This window comes from Apostichopus japonicus, chromosome 8, assembly GCF_037975245.1.
Source record: "Apostichopus japonicus isolate 1M-3 chromosome 8, ASM3797524v1, whole genome shotgun sequence".
Classification (NCBI taxonomy): Eukaryota; Metazoa; Echinodermata; class Holothuroidea; order Aspidochirotida; family Stichopodidae; genus Apostichopus; species Apostichopus japonicus.
In genome coordinates this window covers 11,640,540-11,667,087 of record NC_092568.1, presented here as the reverse complement: position 1 = coordinate 11,667,087, position 26,548 = coordinate 11,640,540, and the positions used below count along the sequence as shown (strand labels likewise).

The 26,548-nt window shown below is 35.3% G+C and overlaps 3 protein-coding genes and 2 long non-coding RNA genes across 5 annotated transcripts in view; 4 read left to right on the top strand and 1 right to left on the bottom strand.

Moving 5' to 3' along the window:
- The window catches only part of LOC139970693 (uncharacterized), a 243,417-nt gene that overhangs the window by 187,806 nt on the left and 29,063 nt on the right, over nt 1-26,548 (bottom strand). The gene's annotated exons all lie outside the window — the stretch shown is intronic.
- LOC139970390 (uncharacterized) lies at nt 7,451-9,530 on the top strand. The gene is made up of 3 exons (XR_011794138.1): nt 7,451-7,515; nt 7,832-7,876; nt 8,242-9,530. It is a non-coding gene; the product is annotated as an uncharacterized lncRNA (long non-coding RNA).
- LOC139970453 (uncharacterized) lies at nt 14,232-15,943 on the top strand. The gene is made up of 4 exons (XM_071976180.1): nt 14,232-14,325; nt 14,914-14,964; nt 15,418-15,495; nt 15,807-15,943. Exons 1-4 carry the CDS (start codon nt 14,241-14,243, stop codon nt 15,941-15,943), a joined length of 351 nt encoding a protein of 116 aa, XP_071832281.1. The 5' UTR covers nt 14,232-14,240.
- LOC139970694 (uncharacterized) lies at nt 16,038-19,246 on the top strand. Its single transcript, XM_071976598.1, has 5 exons — nt 16,038-16,100; nt 16,255-16,308; nt 16,448-16,507; nt 18,733-18,801; nt 19,034-19,246. Exons 1-5 carry the CDS (start codon nt 16,049-16,051, stop codon nt 19,114-19,116), a joined length of 318 nt encoding a protein of 105 aa, XP_071832699.1. The 5' UTR covers nt 16,038-16,048; the 3' UTR covers nt 19,117-19,246.
- Nucleotides 19,488-20,292, top strand: LOC139970698 (uncharacterized). The gene is made up of 4 exons (XR_011794195.1): nt 19,488-19,527; nt 19,667-19,714; nt 20,012-20,065; nt 20,239-20,292. It is a non-coding gene; the product is annotated as an uncharacterized lncRNA (long non-coding RNA).

Genomic DNA, 26,548 nt, shown 5'->3' with positions numbered 1-26,548 from the left:
GCATACAATGTTTCTGATTCCATATACTAACCAAAATATAAGGCAATTCATTAAAAGAAACTGAATTCATCTTCTTAGTTAGTCAGATATATTTTCGTTTATCCTCAGCTCAATACATCCTCCCAGAAGGATGTTACGGGTACCGTCCTCCGTTTCAAGGTAAGGTGTAGGTCAAAGTCAAATTACGTCATCCAATTATGGGCGAGCATTTATATCACGTCATTATTAATAGATCCATTAAATAGAGGAATAGCATATAATATATTGACCAGTGACTTCAATAATAATTTTGATTGGAAGGGACGGATGGGGGGGGGGGGATCCTATGGTAGCTTACAGGGTAAGGAGAGGAAAACTTTCAGAATCGAGGTATGTGTATATAGTTAATCATTCTCCTGGTAAATTCCTGGCCTATGGTCGAGGTAAGTTAAGATCAAGAAATATATGTTAATTTTTCCATTTTCAGTCGTCATTTTATGTGGAAGGCTATATGATGTCCTCGAGTTATTTGGAATTTCTTGTATTGCGAAATGATACTAACTTTATAGGACAATTAGTTCAATTTAGACATCATCTCACTAGTTAAATATCATTCCTACATGTATATAATTCCTACATGATATTCCATACGCCAGTAATATTAAGTTTGTGCACGATTTTATTGTTACCTTTTTCTTACGGTAACTGTAAGTCCGAATAAAGCGTATACCTATATAACGGGATTGTCAAATATTATGTTTGCTTCATAAACAATCCAATAAGATAAAACATGACATCACTAAATAGGCCAATCTCGACACATAATTTGGTACGGTGCGTAGGGGGTGGAGTAAGGGTGAGGTGCTGTGGGGACCTGGATGGCCAGGCCACCGTTACTGTGCGTGACGCATTTCATTAACTACGTGTTTTATAGTAGGTGAATGTAACATCGATTGTCAATATTGGGAAGGCAGATAACTGAGAGAAATTGTTCAACGATCATAATTTGCATTTTCAATGCTCTATAAAGCGTTCGTAAAAGTTCCCTATATTCAGTTCATTCAACGTGGAGGTAGGTTGGGTCTCTTTCTCTCTCCCTTCCATTTAAAGTTTTCCATCTCCCCACCCCACCCTGACCCTTCCTTACCCTTGAGCAGTCCAATATTTCTTGGTAACATGAATTACTGATCTCAGTCAAAAAAAATTTTAATATAAAAACTCTTATAAAAAGCTAACCCAGCACACACCCGTCCATAGTGACGCCTAACAAGACTTATATCAGATCTCTGCATACAATGTTTCTGATTCCATATACTAACCAAAATATAAGGCAATTCATTAAAAGAAACTGAATTCATCTTCTTAGTTAGTCAGATATATTTTCGTTTATCCTCAGCTCAATACATCCTCCCAGAAGGATGTTACGGGTACCGTCCTCCGTTTCAAGGTAAGGTGTAGGTCAAAGTCAAATTACGTCATCCAATTATGGGCGAGCATTTATATCACGTCATTATTAATAGATCCATTAAATAGAGGAATAGCATATAATATATTGACCAGTGACTTCAATAATAATTTTGATTGGAAGGGACGGATGGGGGGGGGGGGGGGGATCCTATGGTAGCTTACAGGGTAAGGAGAGGAAAACTTTCAGAATCGAGGTATGTGTATATAGTTAATCATTCTCCTGGTATGATTCTGTGGATTGCTTTTCCTTCCACGGTGAGTAAGGTAACGATGAGACGACCATATCACTCTCATAATGCCCCTCCACCCCACCCAACCCCTCCAAGGTACATGGCGACGTGATAGTCTTGCATTCCGATTCTAAGTGAAGCTATGTAGTTTAAACATCGTTCTTATTACTGTTTTCATCTACATAGATCTAAAACGGAAACCCTTCACTCGGGAATTTCCCGTCACCGAAGAAAACGTTTCTGCGCTTCTTTGCTTTCCATCAGGTATTTCTCCAAGTTTATTTATCTAGTTTCTACAGTACTCTTTACATTAACTTAGCATTCATATACAATTCCATGAACGACGGCTGTTCATTTTGCTACCGCCCTCTAATTACAAAGATCCGAACCATTCATCGTCCTTTCACGGTTTATCGGGCAAGAACTTCATAAATAGTTTTAAGTTTCCATGGATGTTTTTAACTTCTTCCGTGCTTGCTTTCTTTATTGTGTGTATGCGTGTGTGTGTCACTTAATAACATTAATGCTCAGATGATGTCACTTTCACTTATATATATATGGAAACTCTCTTCTTTTTTTTTTAGAGCAAACCCTGCGCATGCGTGAAGATCTTTTTAACAGTAAGCGTAATCATCTCTTCCCTTACAAAATGAATACTAATTTCCACGTTAAAGCACATAGTTAAGTGTCTCATTTATAGAAAAAAATTGCTTGCTGACCATTCATAATACAAGATCACATACATATTAAATTCAAACTTTACATTAAACTATAATGTTGTTAATTGGCCTTTTACTCCCATTCAGGCTATCTTGATCTTACGATGCAAGACCAGCTAAGACTTTATCCTCATTTTATGCTGGCAAAATTTGAAGGTGAGTTACTATGACTTTTTGTATTGAAAGAAATATGGGTACAATATACTTTAATTAAATGAACACAAAACTATTTAACTGGTTTTATGATGACGGTTTGAAATAGTTGTTAATTGTTTCTTATATCAGTTCGTTCTTTTCTTTCTTTACTGCAGCAGAACGCCTCATTCAAGGCCTTCCTTCATGTGTTCCTCTCGATCACAAGAACGGTAAGTTGAACTTTATACGTAGTACAGTATACCCAAAATATTGAAGACGAACGAGATTGTACGTAAAACTCATTAAATACTTTTGGGCATACTACCCGTTTTTATATAATTCGATATTTTATAATTTGTACTTAATCTTTCCTTTAGATCCTGAGAGAATGTTACTGATTCCAAGCGGTTACTTTGGGATCATTAATTTACCTCGAGGTGAGTGTTTTTTTAAAGAAAGGTTTCATTGTTGTTATCTTCACTGAATGCCTGTAGCATCAGAACACACACTCACAGTCTCTCTCTCCTCGTTACCGTCCCTCTCACCTCATCCACTCTTGCTATACACCCTTCGTGACATTCACCCATTCCCCATTCTATTCACTTCACTGCCGAACAGAAAACATCAGAATGCAGACCTCGCAATATAATATGGTTACTTACATTCGTGATCTGTATATGGTTACTTACATTCGTGATCTAAATATGGTTACTTACATTCTTGATCTGTATGTGGTTACTTACATTCGTGTTCTGAATATGGTTACTTACATTCTTGATCTGTATGTGGTTACTTACATTCGTGTTTATGGTTACTTACATTTCGTGATCTGAATATGGTTACTTACATTCTTGATCTGTATGTGGTTACTTACATTCGTGTTCTGAATATGGTTACTAACATTCCTGATCTAAATAAGGTTACTTACATTCGCGATCTGTTTATGGTTACTTACATTCGTGTTCTGAATATGGTTACTTACATTCGTGTTCTAAATATGGTTACTTACATTCGTGTTCTGAATATGGTTACTTACATTCGTGTTCTGAATATGGTTACTTACATTCGTGTTCTGAATATGGTTACTTACATTCGCGATCTGTATATGGTTACTTACATTCGTGATCTAAATATGGTTACTTACATTCGTGATCTGTTTATGGTTACTTACATTCGTGTTCTGAATATGGTTACTTACATTCGTGTTCTGAATATGGTTACTTACTTTCGTGATCTGTATATGGTTACTTACATTCACGATCTGTATATGGTTACTTACATTCGTGATCTAAATATGGTTACTTACATTCGTGATCTGTTTATGGTTACTTACATTCGTGTTCTGAATATGGTTACTTACATTCGTGTTTATGGTTACTTACATTCGTGTTCTGAATATGGTTACTTACATTCGTGTTCTGAATATGGTTACTTACATTCGTGATCTGAATATGGTTACTTACATTCGAGATCTGTATATGGTTACTTATATTCGTGTTCTGTATATGGTTATTTATATTCGTGATCTGTATTATGGTTACTTACATTCGTGATCTGTATCACGAGTCATTCCATCATAAAATCGGCAAGTCATGGTCAGTCGAGTTATTGCCTCGATTCACTGTATTATCTCTCAGACTAAAATATCTCTACAGACTAAAATATCTCTACAGACTTAAATAATTTGGACTGTTTGAATTTCACGTGAAATTCTTTTGTGATTATTATCCTAAAGATATGGAATAAAAATCCATTTACAATTTAATATTTTTCGTCAGACCATAACTTGATTATACATTATATTTTGTAGTCGAGCAGTACACGACCCCTGCTGCCTTCGAGATGCTTCAACAAGATGATACTACCTCTACCTGGTCTGGTAAGACATATTTTGTTTCCATTCAGTACTTCATCATTTTCGTGACTTTTGTATAGTATAAACGATATGCTTTTAGTCAATACTGCATTGCATGGAACTTGAGAAAAAAGAAGTCGGTGCACAGTACATCGCCAATAAGTAAAACCTAGGAAAAAGGAAAGAAAACATACTATCGTTGTCAAAAAAAATGATTTTAACTTTATTTTTAAAAGTTGAGCCATTTTTATTCACGCTGCAGATATTCAGGGCCAACACACTCAACAGACCACAACAACGAGATGTGAAGGTAAAGTAACACTCACTGTAGTCGGTAGGCTATAATATATGGTTACAATATATTAAAGTATTTAGGCATATCTTCTTTTCAAGACTGTAAGTAACGGGGCTGGGGTCACTTGTGGAAGTCTCTGCAGTCCCGTATTTAATATTTACCAGTAGGTAAAACATTTTGACGAGAAAAGTCACATTTTTCATTTTTCAGGTTACACCCTGACTTACTACCAGTATACCTTCAAAAGTGCAACTGGTGAGTATTGAGTGAAAATGAATTACGTATTGTGCGCAAGAAAGGTTAATACTCAATTGATTTGAAAAATTTAAATCTTTCTATAATTTCTACTCAAGCTAATAAACCTGAGATTTATGTAATAAAAGTCTTCTTGACTGTTTTCAAATATAACATAATTTGACACTCTTCCAGGCCCTGATCAGATCCAAAACACCGAGGAAACTCTCACAGGTGAGAAAAATAGATTGTTTGTTTACATCAAGGAGTTTTGATTGAGTTTTATTTTAAATTCTAACCCACACTATTTAAATTATTACTTCAAAATGCTTCTTCATATTTCTTTCAGATCCAACCGGTACCAAGACAGCCACCAAATACATGTACTATTGGACTGGTAAGTTCCGTCATATTGTGTTACATGTCCGTGTCAAGGTGTTTCTCTTTGGAGATTCATTTGGCGGGGGGGGGGGGTACATTATCCCCAATATATACTGTATCACCTGGAGGTTAAGAAGGGGATAAACAGTGGTGTGGGAAGGATTCGACTCCTTGACTATGACAACAAGTAGACATTATATAGCCTTAAAATCATCGACACTGTGCGTATATTTTTTTCAGCGGTATTCATGGATTCCTCTGTTCTCTTTTCTCTGACAGATGGAGTGTCTTCATACCAACTGAAGGCAAATAAGATAACAACTCAAACCGAAGGTTTGTAATTTCAAATATATTTTAATAATAATGATAATAATAATGATAAGGAACCATGAATATTAAATGACGACTTATCTTATACATCATATATTCTGATGCATTAATAATACCTTTGTTTTCCTATTAGTCTGTCATATTATGATGTTACGTAATATTTTCTCTGTTTACAGACGGACAAACTATCACCCATACACAGGACATTCAACAGTGTGATTACTCTGGTGAGTAACCTACTGTCTATTATTTTTATTATTATTTATTATTTTACCCAATCACTAATTAAAGTATTACTTGAAACAATCAAAAGACATAATTACCTCCTCATCAACATAATAATGTGGTTAGCAAATTTCCTCATCTTTCCACCAGTCCACCCACCCTACTCTCTATTACTGTACAAAACATAATCGTGGAAGTTGTAACGCACACTGCTTCAGTATAATATCGATACGGTTACATTTGTAATTATTAAATTAATCCATAATTTGTTGTAAATTACTCTCCTCGTTCACAGTTTTTGGGATTGGCAAGGAAGAGCTAAGCCACATAACTGATAACACTGTAGTAGGTGAGTAGCTATATACCTCTGTCATTGATACACGTGCATTGATATACGATCGCACAGCAATAGAAATAAATCCATACCTTTGATAATGTCGTGAATACTTATATAACCTTCCTCTTGTCAGTTCATCATTGTTAACTGTTATAGTTTATGGAACGCCACACAGTGTAATTAACAAAGTTATAATTTGTTTCACTTCTTGTTTTAGCTGGAAAGAAAACAACAACAAACAAACAATTCAGTTTGCAGACCAGTGTTAGTGGTGAGTTGGTTTTATTTATATAAAATATGAATGAAATTAATCTAAACATAACAAGATCTCTTCTTCAAAATATAAATAATCAATTTTGTCTTCGGAACTCGTATATTAAAGTTATTTTATCTTTATTTGTTCTTTTTTCTTATGTTACCATAGTTTGGAATTCAGTTTGCTGCACTGACCGAAAATATATGCACTATATGTACTATAAACAGTTTTCCAGTAAAGGATCAAACTAAGAACACACGATCCGGATGACAGTAAAGAGGTTTTACAAGTTGCAGTTATGTATAATTAACTTGATTTACATATTGTATCCTCAGACGGGACATCCTATCAGACTCAAAGTCAGAGTGGCTCGGAGGAAACTGTATCAGGTATGGTTTAGTATAGACCATTAACCTTCGTGTCTAAGCTATTTTTATGTAAACTATTATTGCCGAAAGTGATAGTCTTATTTTGCTTCAAAAGTCAAGAAAAACAATTTAACCTTTCACACTCTTGTTTCTATTGTTTCATAATGCTATGTACCTACTGTATCAGGTACGGTAAATGAAAAAATGTAAATCACTTGAAGTAACAAACATTTTGTATTAAAGATTGTGTTCCGAGGCTAACAGGTATCAAAATATAAATAATTACTTCTAAACCTTTTGTATTTACTTCCAGATGATGACGTCACAACTACAGTATATCAGGATCAGCGAATCTCAACTGGTGAGTGATTTTTATCAGAACTTATATTGATTCAGTCATTTAGTGATATATTACAGTTAATATTCGTATCATAATTAATTAATATTGAGATATTCAGTTACTCTGTGGATCGTGAATCTCTCAATATTAATAAATATAGATCAATAAATTTATCATACCTTCGCGCTTTTACCGATGTATATCTCATCATGGTCAAGGGGATATCACAGTAGGCTATATTATACGTTGTTGGTGTTGCTTTGTTCATTTGCTTTTTAGTAGTGCCCTTCTAATATCCTTGTCTTATATATAGATGGAGTTTCATCCAGTGTAGTGACGTCATCAAACCAATCGACCCGCACAGGTAATTATGAATCGATTATGCAAATGTATACGTAAACGTTACTCTTCTGTGAGAGTTTGTATCTCCATTACTGTTAAAGGATTCATCTAAAAAGCGAAAAAAAAAAACGTTCTTAATGCAATCCTGTAGTCATTCATTGTATATTCCCGGGGAGGGGGTTGGCAATACCTTTCTAGGGGAGGGGCAGGCAGCACCTTTGTAAAGGCCAAGTCCTGACAATTTAAATATCGTATAAATATCTCACGATGTTTCCTTTGTTCTCCGTCATAGGCCGATTGAAGACAAATAAATTTATTTTGTATTTTCTTGTTTATAGATGATACTTACTACAGCCACAGTTTGTCGGAAACGATTACGAATGGTAATAATTTGCTCATCTCAATTGAGCGATATATGTTTGGCCATGTTAGAAACATTCATAACATTATTATCTATATCACACAAAACAATAATAACAAACATTGACAGACACAACACGAAGATTGAATTTTCTTAAGTCGTTCGATCGAAATATTAAAATTCCCTACGAAGTATGTTATCGAGCGTCGAGATATAAGAATTATATGAAAATTATATACAATCATACTTGGAAGTAGTTTCTTACATTTATCGATGAGAAGTATACGCATGCCTCTTTATTTTCGCCGTTTGAATGGATATTAATGGCGCAACTTGGGGTGAAAATTTGTCTTTTGCAATATATCAAATTGTTTATTTTTCTTACAGATGGAAGTTACGAATACCAGGCTGAGGAGATAGACCTACGACAATCAGGTTTGTATATTTGCTTCAAAAGATTGCATTTATTTAAAATAAGTACGTTATTCTGTAACAAAGGTTTAACTACTGACTGGACTATAACATATAGGATTATTTTACACACGTTTATCATGGCTATGTCTTGAGCTACATCAGCAGACGTGCACATGATTTCAAAGAGGTGGGGGGGGGGGAGAGGATTAATTGCTAAATTTGCCAAGACCTATTTAGGTAGGGGCATGACCGTAGAATGGCCAGAGGTGGATCAAGGGTTCTTAAAGGAAGGGTGTGGCCATGTCGTCTTTGAATCCGACTCCCGTTTTGTGCTAATAAATACTTTATAATTTCTGAGTGAGTCTGAAAAGCGGCCTGTTCACCCCATACTCCCTGGTTCTACACCTCAGGATGTCAGTGGCCAGAGGAATGGTGTTATTCTTTTCCGACCGAATTTCTCCTTACTGAGGCTTCCTCCCGCTGACTATGGAGAAAGGGGCAACCCCCCCCCCCCTGGGCAAGCAACTGAGTTATATACTATTTTCTTTATCCTTAAAATATTTTATAGTAAAATAAAGCAATAAAATACAGAACAAGGTTTCTTCAACGTATAAAGATTCGAACTAGTCATATCGACCTTTGACCTTTCTGAGATTACATTTTCACATTGACGATCCTCTTATTTACCAACAGACGGTTTGTTCTTCATCAAACAAACCTACCCAGCAGGGAAAGGAGACGACGTGTTCACTAATGGTATGATACATGTTTACAATATCAATATACATTATTAGATAATTAAAATGAGTAAATATCAATTTAGTGACATTTTTTTTCACTGAATGGAATACGTCACACGTTTACAATACTGTGCGGTTTATGTAAGAGTGCATTATATAGAACATGTATATATAGTGCAATGTTAGTAAATTTTCGCTAGGATTGAAATCTCAGGCCCTCCTACTTCTACACATTCTCTTACAAAGGCTCTTTAGTGGAGAACCTTTTTTCGTTTTTTTTTCTTTCGTTTTTTTCTTTCGTCACTTTTCGTCAATTGCAAAGGCAGCTTTGTTATGAGGGACGAGTCCCTAATGCGGACCTTAACTGTAAATACTTCTTCATTTTACATTCCATACAATTATAAGAAATCGTATAGTTACACGAACTTCTTCGGCCAAATTTTTTTTGAGGTGTCATTCTTCTTTTCTTCATTTCATAACAGATGATCGTCACCTTTACCTGCAGTGCTGATGACTTTTACCCCCGGGGTAGGGGTGGGGTGAGACTCGGATACGTGGAGGGTCGGGTGGCATGAGTAACGATATACAGTCATATCCATATGCTGGATGTGGAAGAAGCCTGTTCTGTGTTCATCCATACTACATCAGATCACTGGCCGGATATGATTCCTTGGTAACCATGACGTCATCAACTTCCTATGACTCATATTGATAAATTCAGTGATGCTTGGTTTTGCGATGTGTTTGTTTCGTTGTAATCGTCAAATATATCGTTTGTATCCGTAACTCGTTCCTTTCGTTTCTTTCTACTACACAAGCTGTTCTGTTACTTAAATTTCATGTTGCTATTTTACATCGCAAGAAGTGAATGACATTTTGGGGATTTTCCTGGACTTTTGCGTTACCAAGTAGATGTTGACTGCATGGCACCTCTCTACCCATACACCTCCCCCTCCATCTCCTTCTGGCCCGATCCCTCCTCCGCGCTCCATCTAAAAAACATATTAAAAATAAATCAATTTAAACATTGGCAAAATTCTAAAGAAATCGAAGACGAAATCAAAAGGACAAAGATAGTGCATTAGGCATAGTGAACCACAGCTCATTACCGCACATTAAAGCATCCGTTCAATTTTGTTTATTATACGTTATATAACCAATTGATAATGAAATGCTGGAGCGGGGGGGGGGGGGCAGTGGCTTCCCTTAGCCTTATTGCAATAGATAAGAATTCATATCACATTTCGGGACACAACTGTACTATTATTACTACTATTACAAGCTAGCGAAGTGCACGGACTGGTGTATACAGTATACTGTCATTCTTCATTTATTAGCATTGACAGTTCACTTATGCATATTTAATAGTTTTGATAATTATTTAAAAAAGAGCTGATAACCGTCCCAGCCCAGCCTCACAAAGGATACCTTGCAGTTTATAAATCTGAATTGCTTATAGTAGTTGATACGTGGTCACTCCGTAGCGTTATCATTCAGTTATTCATTTATGAAATGGTTGAGTGAATCCTGATTGTGCGCAGTGGTGCTCTCCTGAAAATGTTACTGGATTACATTTGAAAGACTTCCAAATCAAATCTGAATCACGCACAGAAAACAAAACTTAGTTATCTATCGTCCCTTTTCACTATACGTATCACACTGTTTTCCACGTTTTCTTAAGGGAGGGATAACAAGCACTATATCCTTCGCCGTGCGGACATAGAACCACAACCGCATAACTTAAATTTACCCATCCTTGGTCATAATAAATGTATTCAGCATTGTTACAGAGAAACTCCGGTAAATTTAGAAATCTTCAAAACGAAATACTTTGTTATCTAGCGCCACTCTAACGTCACGCTGATAAACAGGAGATAATCCATTACTACTTTAATGTAAATATCAATATAAGCCAAAAATGATCACAATACCCCACCGAATATCAATATATGCCTGTATACGCTCACAAGTTATATATTAATATATGCCTATGTATGCTCACAATTTATGTATAAATATAAGACAATACATACTCATAAGTTATATATTAATATAAGCCTCTATATGCTCATAATTTATACATCAATATTAGCTGTTTTATGCTCACAATTTATTATCAATACCAGAATATATATGCTTACAATTTATAGGTCAGTGTGAGCCTCTATATGCTAACAATTTATACAAATCAATATAATCCTATATATTCTCACAATTTATATATAAATAAAAGCATATATATGCTCACAATTCAAATATCAATATAAGCTTATATATGTTCACAATTTAAATATCAATATAAGCCTATATATGTTCACAATTTATTTATAAATTAAAATAAGGATATAAGCAACTGACCAAGTACTGATGGCATCGGACTCGGTTACTCCTTTCACAAATAAGCATGATATATAAACACATTTATAAAATCGCCCTTTCCTAAGGCTTATTGGTTTACACTTTTATAACACTTTCACTTCTTCCGATAAGTAACGTAAAAAACCTGTTCCGATATGCTAAGGAACATATAGTGTATGAATCGAGTCTATACACTGACTTAAACATCGTTGTATCGCAAAGTTGTATTATAAGAGAAATTTTAAAAGTTTAAAATTTCGACTCAATAAACTGAATAAAACCACAAGGCTATATATAGCCTTAGAAAAATGATAATTTGAGTCTCAAAAAGGGAGTTTCATGAATTCGTCCCATATTTCATATCTGACATTTTAAAGTTTATAACTGACTTCAAATCTCATTCAAATTTAAGAAAAAGACATTATAGGAACTTTTGTTTATCATTAATTGATTTTTAAAGAAGAGTCTCATGAATCTGTTACATATTTCAAATTTGGGAGTTCATCTCTGCCCTCACGACGACTACAGTGGAGTCTAATGTTCTTCAAATTGAAAGAAAAACAGAAAGAATATTTGTTTATACTAATAATTGTTTGTTTAAAATAAGGAACCTAAAATATGACATGAACTTTATCATGGATATATGTTAATAACAAGTCCACATTTATCATTACATAATGTGATTTTCCACTTTTAAAAGAATCTTTGATGGATTTTGATGGAAGTTGCAGCTATTTTCATGATAGCATCAAACTATAATATAAACAGCAGTTATCTCCCCGCCCCCTCCCTCAGGATAATTATATACTGCCGGGCGAACAGGACGGTCGTCGGGAACATTGTGTCGTTTGTCAGGAAAATCATGACGTTTTCCAGAAAATTCTCATCAGGGCGATCAGGGGCGTCACTATGTGGGAGGGGTGGGGAGTGATTAGCACACCCCATATATTATTTTACGTCGGGCCAAAGCGACGGAAATCCGGAAAATGTTGCTGTTTCTTAGGGAAATTGTGACATATATGTGAAACATCTCACCCGAGTGATGGTCCACACAAGGCTGTCGGGTAGAATGATGGTGACTCGGCTAGTCTGGAATGAATTGTTACAGTATGAATATATGTACAATGAGGTAAGATTATTAAAATAATTACAATTCTACCATCTAAGATAATACATCTTAGGCCTTGAAATATCATTTCTGTGATCCCAGGCCATCATCGGTTGTTGGTTTGCAAGAAATTTACCTATTGAGCGTTTACTGCTTGTCATTTTTTTCAGTAGATTTTCGTCATACTCTTCCATACTGGTCGTAATGTATATATTCAAAAAGATAAACATGACCAAGTTATTTAGGTTTCTTGATATAAACAAGCAAGATCAATCAACTTTTAAACATTAAGCTACCCTTAGCTTTCAAAAACGTATTGGCGATTGAGAACGTTCAACAGAAGTATTTCATTCTAGTGGATGCTACAATGCAGGCCATCTAGAAATTTCAACTTCTCATCTCAAATTTTTAACATTTTACCTCCAAATTCCGACCTTCGTTTATCTTAAAAATATTACGCTTTTGTCAAAAAGTCCATGTTTTATATCTCGGAGGTTTGATATTTTATCTAAGAAGTTCTTTTATTCTAATGTTTCTACATATATTTTGTACTTTTCAATTTGTAGTTAAAAAATGTGATGATCATAAAATTCCGACGTTTATTTTAAAATGTCAATGTTTTATATGAGATTGTTGACGATTTCAATGAGAATTTCTGCATTAAATCTCCTAAATGAGTTTACCGTTACATTGTGACGTTTCACGTCGAATTTTGGACATTATCTTTCGAAATTTGTAGTTTTAGCCAGTTAATTTGGACTGACTATTATATCAAAACTTTGACACTTTTTGTATATTGCCGCAACAATTCAAATTACGATGGATACCCATATGAGAACATACAGGGACGACTGGATTGTATATTTTTCTAGCTCCTATCCAGGAGATAAGGGGTGTACACCCCCCTTTTCACCCCACCAGATAAAATATAAACTAAGACCAAAGCTAATTATAAAACTCATTAATAGTATAAATATGGCTCAGAATGCAGCATTTCACATCGAATATGTTATTAGGGGAGGTAGAGGGGAGAGGGGATGGGGATGGGGAGTGGAGAGTGGGGGAGGGGGTGGGTGATTGTGGTACCCCTTATCCTCTATTAGGAAGTTGGCTTCTTTAGGCTCACATCTTGTCCTTTCTCCGCCTCTGCTCTGTATGCTAATAGTACTGTGTCATTAATATATCCCAATTCGTAAATATTCAAATCCACGGAAGACTCCTCTCAACAACTCTACGAAGCAGCAAAACTGAATTGGTCAAAAGAATCTGGTTCCTGTGGTGAATTTGAACCGGGAACAGATAGTGGAAATGGAAAATCGCGAAGGACACCGTGCGTGATCATTGCGAAAGCATAGGACACGGTATAGCGTCAAAGATACGCTAGATCCTTAAACATAATACCATACACAAACAGTGACGTCAGTACACGCACAAGCCTACACACGTTTTTTACTGTATAATTTATTGCAGTGCGTCCGTACGAACACTGCGATGGAGCCAACTTGCGCGTGTACGTGCGCGCATTCAGTTACCGATGTGCTATAACAGGTCTCTGTATAGTATATATATGTTCCGAAGCACAACAACAGATCTCGGAGCGTAAACGCACTGAGAGATCATTGCGCGAGCGTACCTGTACATGTGACGTCACACAGAAATGACATGGACAACGACGATAAACATTATAAGGTATATAATTATGTAACGTAATGTTTACATTGCAATTGCTCTTCGTTGAAGATAAGTCTATTGTGCGATTTCTCAAGATGTTCTTTACATTCTCACTGGCAAGTTACTATGCTTCCTCTTACATGGCTAGGAAGTTCACCAAATTCCTGGCCTATGGGCGAGGTAAGTTATGACCAACAAATATATGTTTATTTGTTGCGTTTTAATCATCATTTTACGTGGAAGTCTACCAAGTGATCCCAGTTAAGACTCCTTGTGTTATTTGGGATCTTTCGTAGTAAAACATGATAATATCTCTATGTGACAATTAGCCCGAATTAAACTACATTCTATACGTCAAACATTTCTTTTAAATTGGTTTTATTTGATGAACCTCTTTGTGAATAAAATTCCTACAGTTTAATAGGCCTACATATAATATTCAGTTTGTGTACGAATTTATTGGAACTGTAAGCCCGAATAAAGCGTCTACCTATAAAACGCAATTGTCAAATAATATTCTCTGATGAACATCATTTGAATTTAAAATGCTTTTTAAAGTGCTCATGAAAATTTCTTAACTCAGTTCATTTTCGATAGATATGCAGTTGGGTTGGGTGTAAACATTGAAATTTAACCCACAAGACTTATACTAGATCTCTGCATACAATGTTTCTGATTCCATTTTGTAACCAAAATATAAGGCAAGTCATTAAAACAAACTGATTTCATTTTTTATAGTTAGTCAGATATATTTTCCTTTATCCTCAGCTCAATACATCCTCCCAGAAGGATGTTACGGGTACCGTCCTCGGTTTCAAGGTAAGGTGTAGGTCAAAGTCAAATTACGTCATCCAATTATGGGCGAGCATTTATATCACATGATTAATATATCCATTTAATAGATAAATAAAACATCATATATTGACCAGTGCCTTCAGTAATAATTTAGACAGGAAGTGATGGGTTGGGTAGGGGGGCGGTATATCCTATGGTACCTTACAGGTCAGGGGGGCTGGAGGATAAGGAGAGGAAAAACTTTCAGAAATCAAGGTATGTGTATAAAGTTATTCATTCTCCTGGTGTGATTCTCTGGTTTGTTTTTCCTTTCACAGTGAGTAAGGTAACGATGAGATGACAATACACTCTCATAATCTCCCTCCACCCCACCCCAACCCCTCCAAGGTACATAGCGACGTGATAGTCCTGTATTCCGATTCTAAGTGAAGGTATGTAGTTTAAACATCGTTCTTATGACTGTTTTCATCTACATAGATCTAAAACGGAAACCCTTCACTCGGGAATTTCCCGTCACCGAAGAAAATGTTTCTTCGCTTCTTTGCTTTCCATCAGGTATTTCTCAGATTATTTTTCTAGTTTCCACAGTACTTTACAATAACTTAACATTCAGATACAATTCCATGACCGACGGCTGTTAATTTTGCTACCACCCTCTAATTACAAAGATCCGAACCATTCATCGCCCTTTCACGGTTGATCGGGCTAGAACTTCATAAATAATTTTAAGTTTCCATGGATGTTTTTTAACTTCTTCCGTTCTTGCTTTATTTTGTGTGTGTATGCGTGTGTGTGTCACTTAATAACATTAATGCTTAGATGATGTCACTTTCACATATATATGGAAAACTCTCTTTTTTTTATAGAGCAAACCCTGCGCATGCGTGAAGATCTTTTTAACAGTAAGTGTAACCATCTCTTCCTTTACATAATGAATACTAATTTTCACGTTAAAGCACATAGTCAAGTATCTCATTATGAAAAAAATATTTGTGTTCGCTGACCATTCATGAAACAAGATCACATATGTATTAAATTCAAACTTTACATTAAACTATATTGTTGTTAATTAGCATTTTACTCCCATTCAGGCTATCTTGATCTTACGATGCAAGACCAGCTAAGACTTTATCCTGATTTTATGCTGGCAAAATTTGAAGGTGAGTTACTATGACTTCTTGTATTGAAAGAAATATGGGTACAATATACTTTAATTAAATGAACACAAGACCATTTAACTTGTTTTATGATGACGGTTTGAAATAGTTGTTAATTGTTGCTATATAAGTTGGTTCTTTTCTTTCTTTACTGCAGCAGAACGCCTCATTCAAGGCCTTCCTTCATGTGTTCCTCTCGATCACAAGAACGGTAAGTCGAACTTTATACGTAGTACAGTATACCCAAAATATTGAAAACAAACGAGATTGTACGTAAAACTCATTAAACACTATTGAGCATACATTTTATCATTCGATATTTTATAATTTGTACTTAATCTTTCCTTTAGATCCTGAGAGAATGTTACTGATTCCAAGCGGTTACTTTGGGATCATTAATTTACCTCGAGGTGAGTTTTTTTGAAAGAAAGGTTTCATTGTTGTTATCTTTACAGAATGCCTGTAGTATCAGAACACACATACACACACGCACAGTCTCTCTCTTCTCGGTACCGTCCCTCTCACCTCATCCACCCTTCATGACATCCACCCATTCCCCCTTTTATTCACTTCACTGTCGAATAGAAAATATCAGAATGCAGACCTCGCAATCTGATATGGTTACTTACATTCGTGATATGGATATGGTTACTTGCATTCTTGTTCTGTATGTGGTTAGTTACATTCGTGTTCTGAATATGGTTACTTACATTCGTGTTCTGTATATGGTTACTTACATTCGTGTTCTGTATTGTGGTTACTTACATTCGTGTTCTGAATATGGTTACTTACATTCGTGATCTGTATATGGTTACTTACATTCGTGATCTGTATTGTGGTTACTTATATTCGTGTTCTGAATATGGTTTCTTACATTCGTGATGTGTATATGGTTACTTTCATTCGTGATCTGAATATGGTTACTTACATTCGTGTTGTGTATATGGTTACTTACATTCGTGATCTGTATTGTGGTTACTTACATTCGTGATATGGATATGGTTACTTGCATTCTTGTTCTGTATGTGGTTAGTTACATTCGTGTTCTGAATATGGTTACTTACATTCGTGTTCTGTATATGGTTACTTACATTCGTGTTCTGTATTGTGGTTACTTACATTCGTGTTCTGAATATGGTTACTTACATTCGTGATCTGTATATGGTTACTTACATTCGTGATCTGTATTATGGTTACTTATATTCGTGTTCTGAATATGGTTTCTTACATTCGTGATGTGTATATGGTTACTTTCATTCGTGATCTGAATATGGTTACTTACATTCGTGTTGTGTATATGGTTACTTACATTCGTGATCTGTATTGTGGTTACTTACATTCGTGTTCTGAATATGGTTACTAACATTCGTGAGCTGTATATGGTTACTTACATTCGTGATCCGTATTGTGGTTACTTACATTCGTGTTCTGAATATGGTTACTTACATTCGTGTTCTGTATATGGTTACTTACATTCGTGAGCTGTATATGGTTACTTACATTCGTGATCTGTATTGTGGTTACTTACATTCGTGTTTATGGTTACTTACATTCGTGTTCTGTATATGGTTACTTACATTCGTGATCTGTATATGGTTACTTACATTCGTGATCTGTATTGTGGTTACTTACATTCGTGATCTGTATATGGTTACTTACATTCGTGTTCTGTATGTGGTTTCTTACATTCGTGTTCTGAATATGGTTACTTACATTCGTGTTCTGTATATGGTTACTTACATTCGTGATCTGTATTGTGGTTACTTACATTCGTGTTCTGAATATGGTTACTTACATTCGTGATCTGTATTGTGGTTACTTACATTCGTGATCTGTATATGGTTACTTACATTCGTGTTCTGTATGTGGTTACTTACATTCGTGTTCTGAATATGGTTACTTACATTCGTGATCTGTATATGGTTACTTACATTCGTGATCTGAATATGGTTACTTACATTCGTGATCTGTATATGGTTACTTACATTCGTGATCTGTATGTGGTTACTTACATTCGTGATATGAATATGGTTACTTACATTCGTGATATGTATATGGTTACTTACATTCGTGATCTAGTATGGTTACTTACATTCGTGATATGAATATGGTTACTTACATTCGTGTTCTGAATATGGTTACTTACATTCGTGTTCTGAATATGGTTACTTACATTCGTGTTCTGAATATGGTTACTTACATTCGTGTTCTGTATATGGTTACTTACATTCGTGATCTGTATGTGGTTACTTACATTCGTGTTCTGAATATGGTTACTTACATTCGTGTTCTGTATTATGGTTACTTACATTCGTGTTCTGAATATGGTTACTTACATTCGTGTTCTGTATCACGAGTCATTCCATCATAAAATCGGCAAGTCATCGTCAGTCGAGTTATTGCCTCGATTCACTGTATTATCTCTCAGACTAAAATATCTCTCAGACTACCATATCTCTACAGACTAAAATATCTCTACAGACTAAAATATCTCTACAGACTTAAATAATTGGACTGTTTGAATTTCATGTGAAATTCTTTTGTGATTAGTATACTAAAGATATGGAATAAAAATCCATTAACAATTTAGTATTTTTCGTCAGACCATCACTTGATTATATATTTTATTTTGTAGTCGAGCAGTACACGACCCCTGCTGCCTTCGAGAAGCATCAACAAGATGATACTACGTCTACCTGGTCTGGTAAGATAGATTTTGTTTCCATTCGGTACCTATTATTTTCGTGACTTTGGTATATTATAAACGATATGCTTTTAGTCACTGTTGCAGTGCATGGAACTTGAGAAAATGAACTTGGTGCACAGAACATCGCCAATATGTAAAACTTAAGAAAAAGGGAAGAAAACAAACTATCGATGTCATAAATGTTTAAGTTTATTTTATAAAATCTTCCCCAATTTTATTCACGCTGCAGATATTCAGGGCCAACACTCTCAACAAACCACAACAACGAGATGTGAAGGTAAAGTAACACTCACTGTAGTCGGTAGGCTATAATATATGGTTACATTATATTAAAGCATTTAGGTATATCTTCCTGTTCAACACTGTATGGTGGGGTCACTTGGGGAAGTCTCTGCAGTCCCGTATTTAATGTTTATCAGTAGGTAAAACATTTTGACGAGAAAAGTCACATTTTTCATATTTCAGGTTACACCCTGACTTACTACCAGTATACTTTCAAAAGTTCAACTGGTGAGTATTGAGTATTTTGCGCAAGAAAAGTTAATACTCAATTGATTTGACAAATTTAAATATTAATCTTTCATTTCTTTCTACAATTTCTACTCAAGGTAATAAACCTGAGATTTATGTAATAAAAGTCTTCTTGACTGTTTTCAAATATAACATAATTTGACACTCTTCCAGGCCCTGATCAGATCCAAAACACCGAGGAAACTCTAACAGGTGAGAAAAATAAATAGTTTTGATTGCATCAAGGAGTTTTGATTGATTTTTATTTTAAATTTTAACCCATACTTTTTGAATTGAATTGAATTGAAGTTTTAAAGTATTACTTCAAAATGCTTCTTCATATTTCTTTCAGATCCAACTGGTACCAATACAGCTACTAAATACATGTACCATTGGACTGGTAAGTGTCGCTATATTGTGTCACATGTCATTGCCAAGGTGTTTCTCTTCGGATGTTCATTTTACTGGAGGGGAGGGGGGGGGGGGGCGTAACTTATGCTCAATATATACTGTGTCATCTGGAGGTATAGAAGGGGACAAACAGTGGTGTGGGAAGGATTATTCATGTAGCTATTACGACTCCTTGACTACTTACAACAAGTAGACATATAGCCTTAAAGTCCTCGACACTGTGACTTTTTCTGTGAGTTTATTGTTTCAGCGATATTAATGGATTCCTCTTTCCTTTCTCTGACAGATGGGGTGTCTTCATACCAACTGAAGGCGAATAAGATAACAACTCAAACCAAAGGTTTGTAATTTCAAGTATTTAATAATAATAAAAATAATAATAATGATAAGGAATCATGAATATCAAATTACAATTTATCTTATATATTAAGTTTTCTCATAAATTTGTAATACCTTTGATTGCCTATTAGTCTGTCATATTATGATGTTACATAATATATTCTCTGTTTACAGACGGACAAACTATCACCCATACACAGGACATTCAACAGTGTGATTACTCTGGTGAGTAACCTACTGTTCATTATTTTGTTATAATTTATTATTTTAACCAATTATTAATTTATTTATTATTTGAAACAGTCATTAGACATAATTAGCTTCTCATCAACTTAATAATGTGTTTAGCATATTTCCTCATCTTTCAACCAGTCCACACACCCTACTCTTCATCACTGTACAAAACATAATCATGGAAGTTGTAACGCACACTGCTTCAGTATTATATCGATACGGTTACATTTGTAATTATTAAATAATCCATAATTTGTTGTAAATTACTCTCCTCGTTCACAGTTTTTGGGATTGGCAAGGAAGAGCTAAGCCACATCACTGATAACACTGTAGTAGGTTAGTAGCTATATACCTCTGTCATTGATATACGTGCATTGATATACGGTCGCACAGCGATAGAAAGAAATCCATACCTTTGATAATGTCGTGAATACTTATATAACCTTCCTCTTGTCAATTTATCATTGTTGGCTGTAACTATAGTTTATGGAACGCCACCCACCCAGTATAATTTACAAATTTATTATTTTGTTCCCTTCTTATTTTAGCTGGAAAGCAAACAACAATAAACAAACAATTCAGTTTGCAGACCAGTGTTAGTGGTGAGTTGGATTTATTTATATAAAATATGAATTAAATGAATCTTAACCTAACACGATCTGCTCTTCATAAAGTTAAAAGACTTCAAAAGATAAATAATCAAGTTTCTCTGAGAAACTCGTATATTAAACTTATTTTATCTTTCTTTGTTCTTTATGCTGTTATATTACCATAGTTTGGAATTAAATTGCTGCTACAAACAGTTGCCATGTAAAGGATAAAAATAAGAACACATGAACCGGATGACAGTAAAGTTTTTTTTAACAAGTTGCAGTTTTGTAATTAACTTGATTGACATATTGTATCCTCAGACGGGACATCATGTCAGAGTCAAACTCAGAGTGGCTCGGAGGAAACTGTATCAGGTATGGTTTAGTAAAGACCATTAACCTTCATGTCTAAGCTATCTTTATGTAAACTAATATTTACGAAAGTAATAAAGTAAAAATGTAAATGTCAAGAAAACCAATTTAACCTTTCACACTCTTGTTTCTATATTATGTTATATTTTTATGTACCTACTGTATCAAGTACGGTAAATGAAAAAATGTAAACCACTTGAAATAACAAACATTTTGTATTAAAGATTGTGTCCCGAGGCTTGCAGGTATCAAAATATAATCATTACTTCTAAACCTTTGTATTTACTTCCAGATGATGACGTCACAACGACAGTATATCAGGATCAGCGAATCTCAACTGGTGAGTGATTTTAATCAGAAATAATATTGATTCAGTCATTTAGTGATATATTACAGTAAATATTCGTATCATAATTAATTAATATCGAAAAATGATGTTACTCTGAGGATCGTGAATTTCTCAATATTTATAATATAGATCAATAAATGTATGATACCTTCGCGCTTTTACCGCTATATATATCCCATCATGGTCAAGGGGATATCACAGTATGCTATATTACACGTTGTTTGTGTTGCTTTGTTCATTTGCTTTTTAGTAGTGCACTTCTTATACCATATCCTTGTCTTATATATAGATGGAGTTTCATCCACTGTAGTGACGTCATCAAACCAATCGACCCGCACAGGTAATTATGAATCGATTATGCAAATGTATACATGAGAGTTTGTATCTCTATTACCGTTAAAGGATTCATCTAAAAAGCGAAAAAAAAAACCCGCATTTCTAATGCAATCCTGTAGTCATTCATTGTATAATTTCGGGGGGGGGGGGGTGCCTTTCTATGGGAGTGGCAGGCAGAGCCTTTTTAAAGGCCAAGTCCTGACAATTTAAATATCGTATAAATATCTCACATGTTTCCTTTGTTCTCAATTATAGGCCGATTGAAGACAAATAAATTTATTTTGTATTTTCTTGTTTATAGATGATACTTACTACAGCCACAGTTTGTTGGAAACGATTACGAATGGTAATAATTTACTCATCTCAATTTAGCGATATATGTATAGCCTGTCATAATATATTATCAATATTACACAAAACAATAATTGTAACAAATATTGACAGACACATTACGAAGATTGAATTTTCGTTCGATCGAAATATTAAAATTACCTTCAAAGCATGTTATCGAGCGTCGAGATATAAGAATAATATGACAATTATATACACATAAAATTGGAAGTATTTTCTTACATTTATCGATGAGAAGTATACGCATGCGTCTTTATTTCAGCAGTTTAATGAATATTTATGGCGCAACTCAGGGTAACAGTCTGTCCTTTGCAATAGTTATTCAAATTGTTTGTTTATTTTACAGATGGAAGTTACGAATACCAGGCTGAGGAGATAGACCTACGACAATCAGGTTTGTATATTAACTTGAAAAGATTCCATTTATTTAAAGTAAGTACGTTATTCTGTACCAAAGTTTAACCAATGACTGGACATAACATACAGGATTATTTTACACATGTTTATCATGGCTACTTCTTGAGCTACATCAGCAGACGTGCACAGGATTTCAAAGATTTGGGGGGGGGGGGGGAATAATTGCTCAATTTGCCCAGACCTAGTTAGGTAGGGGCATGGCCATAGAATGGCCAGAGGCGGACCAAGGGTTCTTAAAGGAAGGGGTGTGGCCATGTGGTCTTTGAGGCCGACTCCCGAATAAGTATTAAATTTACAGACATCAAAATAAATGATGCATTCTGAGGAATATGTAGACTATAAATTATGTTCGAACTAATGCAAGTTTGTTCTTATAAATACTCTTTTCCGACCGAATATCCCCTTACTGTGGCTTCCTCCAACTGACGATAGTGGAAGGGGACATCCCACCCTCCACCTCCCCCCACCCGAGCAAGCCACTAAGTTATATACTATTTTCTTTATCCATAAAATATTTTGTAGTAAAGTAAAGCAATAACGTCAGAACAAGGTTTCTTAAACGAATACAGATTTTAACTAGTCATGATTGTTGACCTTTCTGAGATTACATTTTCACCGCCACTTTTATTTTGACATTGATCATCCTCTTATTTAACAACAGACGGTTTTTTCTTCATCAAACAAACCTACCCAGCAGGGAAAGGAGACGACGTGTTCACTAATGGTATGATACATGTTTACATTATCAATATACATTATTAGATAATTAAAATGAGTAAATATCAATTTAGAGACATTTCATCACTGAATGGAATACATTACACGTTACAATACTGTGCGGTATACGTAAGAGTGTATTGTATAGAACATGTATATAAACTGTATACTTGTCGCTGCGATGTTAGTAAATTCTCACAAGGATCGAATCGTCAGGCCCTCTTATTTTGACACATTTTCTTACACAGGTTCTTTAGTGGATAAGCAGTTTGCTAACAGTTTTTATTTCTTTCGTCACTTTTCGTCAATTGCAAAGGCAGCTTTGTTGTGATGGACGAGTCCCTAATGCGGACCTTAACTGTAAATACTTCTGCATTTCACATTCCAAACTAGTATAAGTAATAATCTGAACTATTCATGGACCGTATAGTTACAGGAACTTCTTCTGCCCTATTTATTTTTGAGGTGTCTTTTTTTTCTTTTTTTTTTCCCATTTCATAACAGATGATCGTCACCTTTACCTGCAGTACTGATGACTTTTACCCCTGGGGTAGGGGTGGGGTGAGACTCGGGTACGTGAAGGGTCGGGTGGTGTTGAGTAACGGTATAAAGTCTCATACCCACTGATTGGATGTCGAAGAAGCTTGATCTGTGTCCATCCATACTACATCAGATCACTGGCCGGATGTGATACCTTGGTAACCATGACGTCATCAATTTCCTATCACTCATGTTGATATATTCAGCTATGCTTTGTTTCTCGATGTGTTTGTTTCGTTGTAATCGTCAAATATATCGTTTGTATCCGTAACTCGTTCCTTTCGTTTCTGTCTATTACGTTGTGTGTTTTATGACAAGGGTGGAATCTACGCATATAAAACACACACATACAATCACAAGTAACCTTCCCTGTGTGAATACGACAACATTCTCTCATAACATTCATTGAATGACTATACTTTATTTTGTGTTCAAGTTTAAAAAGGTATCACACAAGCTGTTCTGTTACTTCAATTTCATGTTGTTATTTAACATCACAAAAAGTGAATGAAATTTTGAGGATTTCCCTGGACGTTTGCGTTTGCGGGGGGGGGGAGTGCATGGCTTCCCTTAGACTCGTAGGTAAACTATTGCAATGGATAATAAACATATCACATTTTGGGTCACAGCCTTATTGTTATTTCTTCCAATACAAGTTTACGCTAGCGAAGTGCAGACTGGTGTATACACTCAGTATATTTTCGTTCTCCGCGTCCATTCATTCGAGCCCAGTTAGCATTGACAATTCACTTATACATATTTAATAATTTGATTATTATTAAAAGAGAGCTGATACCCTTTCCAGTCCATCTTCACAAAGGATACCTTGCAGTTTTTAAATCTAAATTGCTTATAGTACTTGATACATAAGAAACACGTCATTGTGGTCACTCCGTATAGCGTTATCATTCAGTTACTCGTATGGCGGGCCATCAGTCTCAAATCATGGGGAATCGACTTATACCGATTTCCTTCGACTTATACCAGTTTCCAGCAGCTTAAATTGACTTATACCAATTTAAATCGACATAAACCATTTTAATTCGAAATATCATCGATATAAATCGACATATACCAATTTAAATCGATATATACCGATTTAAATCGACATATACCAATTTAAATCGATAATATGTAAAATAAATCGGTATATGTCCATTTAAATCGACTTCTACCAGTTTAAATCGATGATATGTCGAATTAAATCGGTAGAAGTCAATTTCCTTGGACTTATACCAGTTTCTAGCAACTCAAAGAGACATATACCTATTTAAATCGACATATCATCGATTTCTCTCATCCTAGCTAACCGAAAAACATGGTGGGGTGAAAATCCCTAAGGGAATTGCTTTTTTTTTCTTTGGGGGTGGGGTCCTCGCTTAGCATTTTCTCTTTTAGCTTTCCTTCCATGTCATGGCGGTTAGTTCTTGGGATCAACGTAATCTCTAATCCTCCATGACTTGAAACGGAATACAAAGAATGTTTCTATATGGTTCACATGTTCTCATTGGTTTTCCGTCCTTTTGACAGTTACAACACTTACAATACTTTGTTACATGATGTTCTTTTTTTTCAAGATTAAATTTGTTGCATGAATACATTTGGGTCAGATGATGAAGTTAAAGTTAGGGGGTAGGGGGATTTCCGTTGGCCCATAGTCTAATTAAATATAATGGTCCCACCCAATTTTGCATGTTTTTGATGATAAGATATATTTGCGTCAAACCGTATGAAGTGAGCGTGACACATTTGCTTGTTACTCAATGGCAATATCAGATCCTAATACAAGACGATACCATGGTTACGTACATAAGGTTACCCAATTTACCGAGCTACGTTTTATACCTTTCATGCTTAAACTTGATTTTTGTCATGTCAAGCCTATTTCACTGATACAACATCTTTTGTTAAATAGAGCCTGTAAAACAGAGTTCTAGAACAAAGACAAATAATAAATTAAAGCAGAGTTCTGGATGAATTATGTCAATTATTTCAAACCCACACTCTATAAGAGATGAGGCAAATACCTCTTTTCAAATCAATAGGAGGAGGAAACTTAATTAGAGATCTGATCTGAGATACAATTTTCATGCTTAAGTAACGTATCGGCAAATGAAATGAGAAGGAGGGCGGCGGTGCAGGGTGAGTAGCTACGACCTGAAAGGGTTGCTATTGCCTCCTATAACCTATGCTTTATAGAGATTTTAGCTGCTGATAGAGTCGACCATTTCAGAGTGTTGACTTGTATTGCACATATAAGAAGCTGCAAGGGCGTAGGAACCGGGGGGCTGGGGGCGCCAGCCCCCCAGTGAAAAATGTGGAGGGGCGGAAGTATCATTCCGCCCCCCCGGTTCGCAAGTCAGAAAACCCCTTTTTCATTTCCAAATGAGAAAAAAAATCTCATTTGGAGCACCAAATTGCATCTAAGACCAGGTGAAAACACAAAATTAAGTTTACAAAATGGAGTGGGTGTTGAAGTGTGCTATATTGCTCCAAATTGCTTCTGAGGCCACCTGGAAATGCAAAAAAATCCCTCCCTCCCCTTAGACCCCTCCCCCAGGCCGGCCATCAGTCTTCA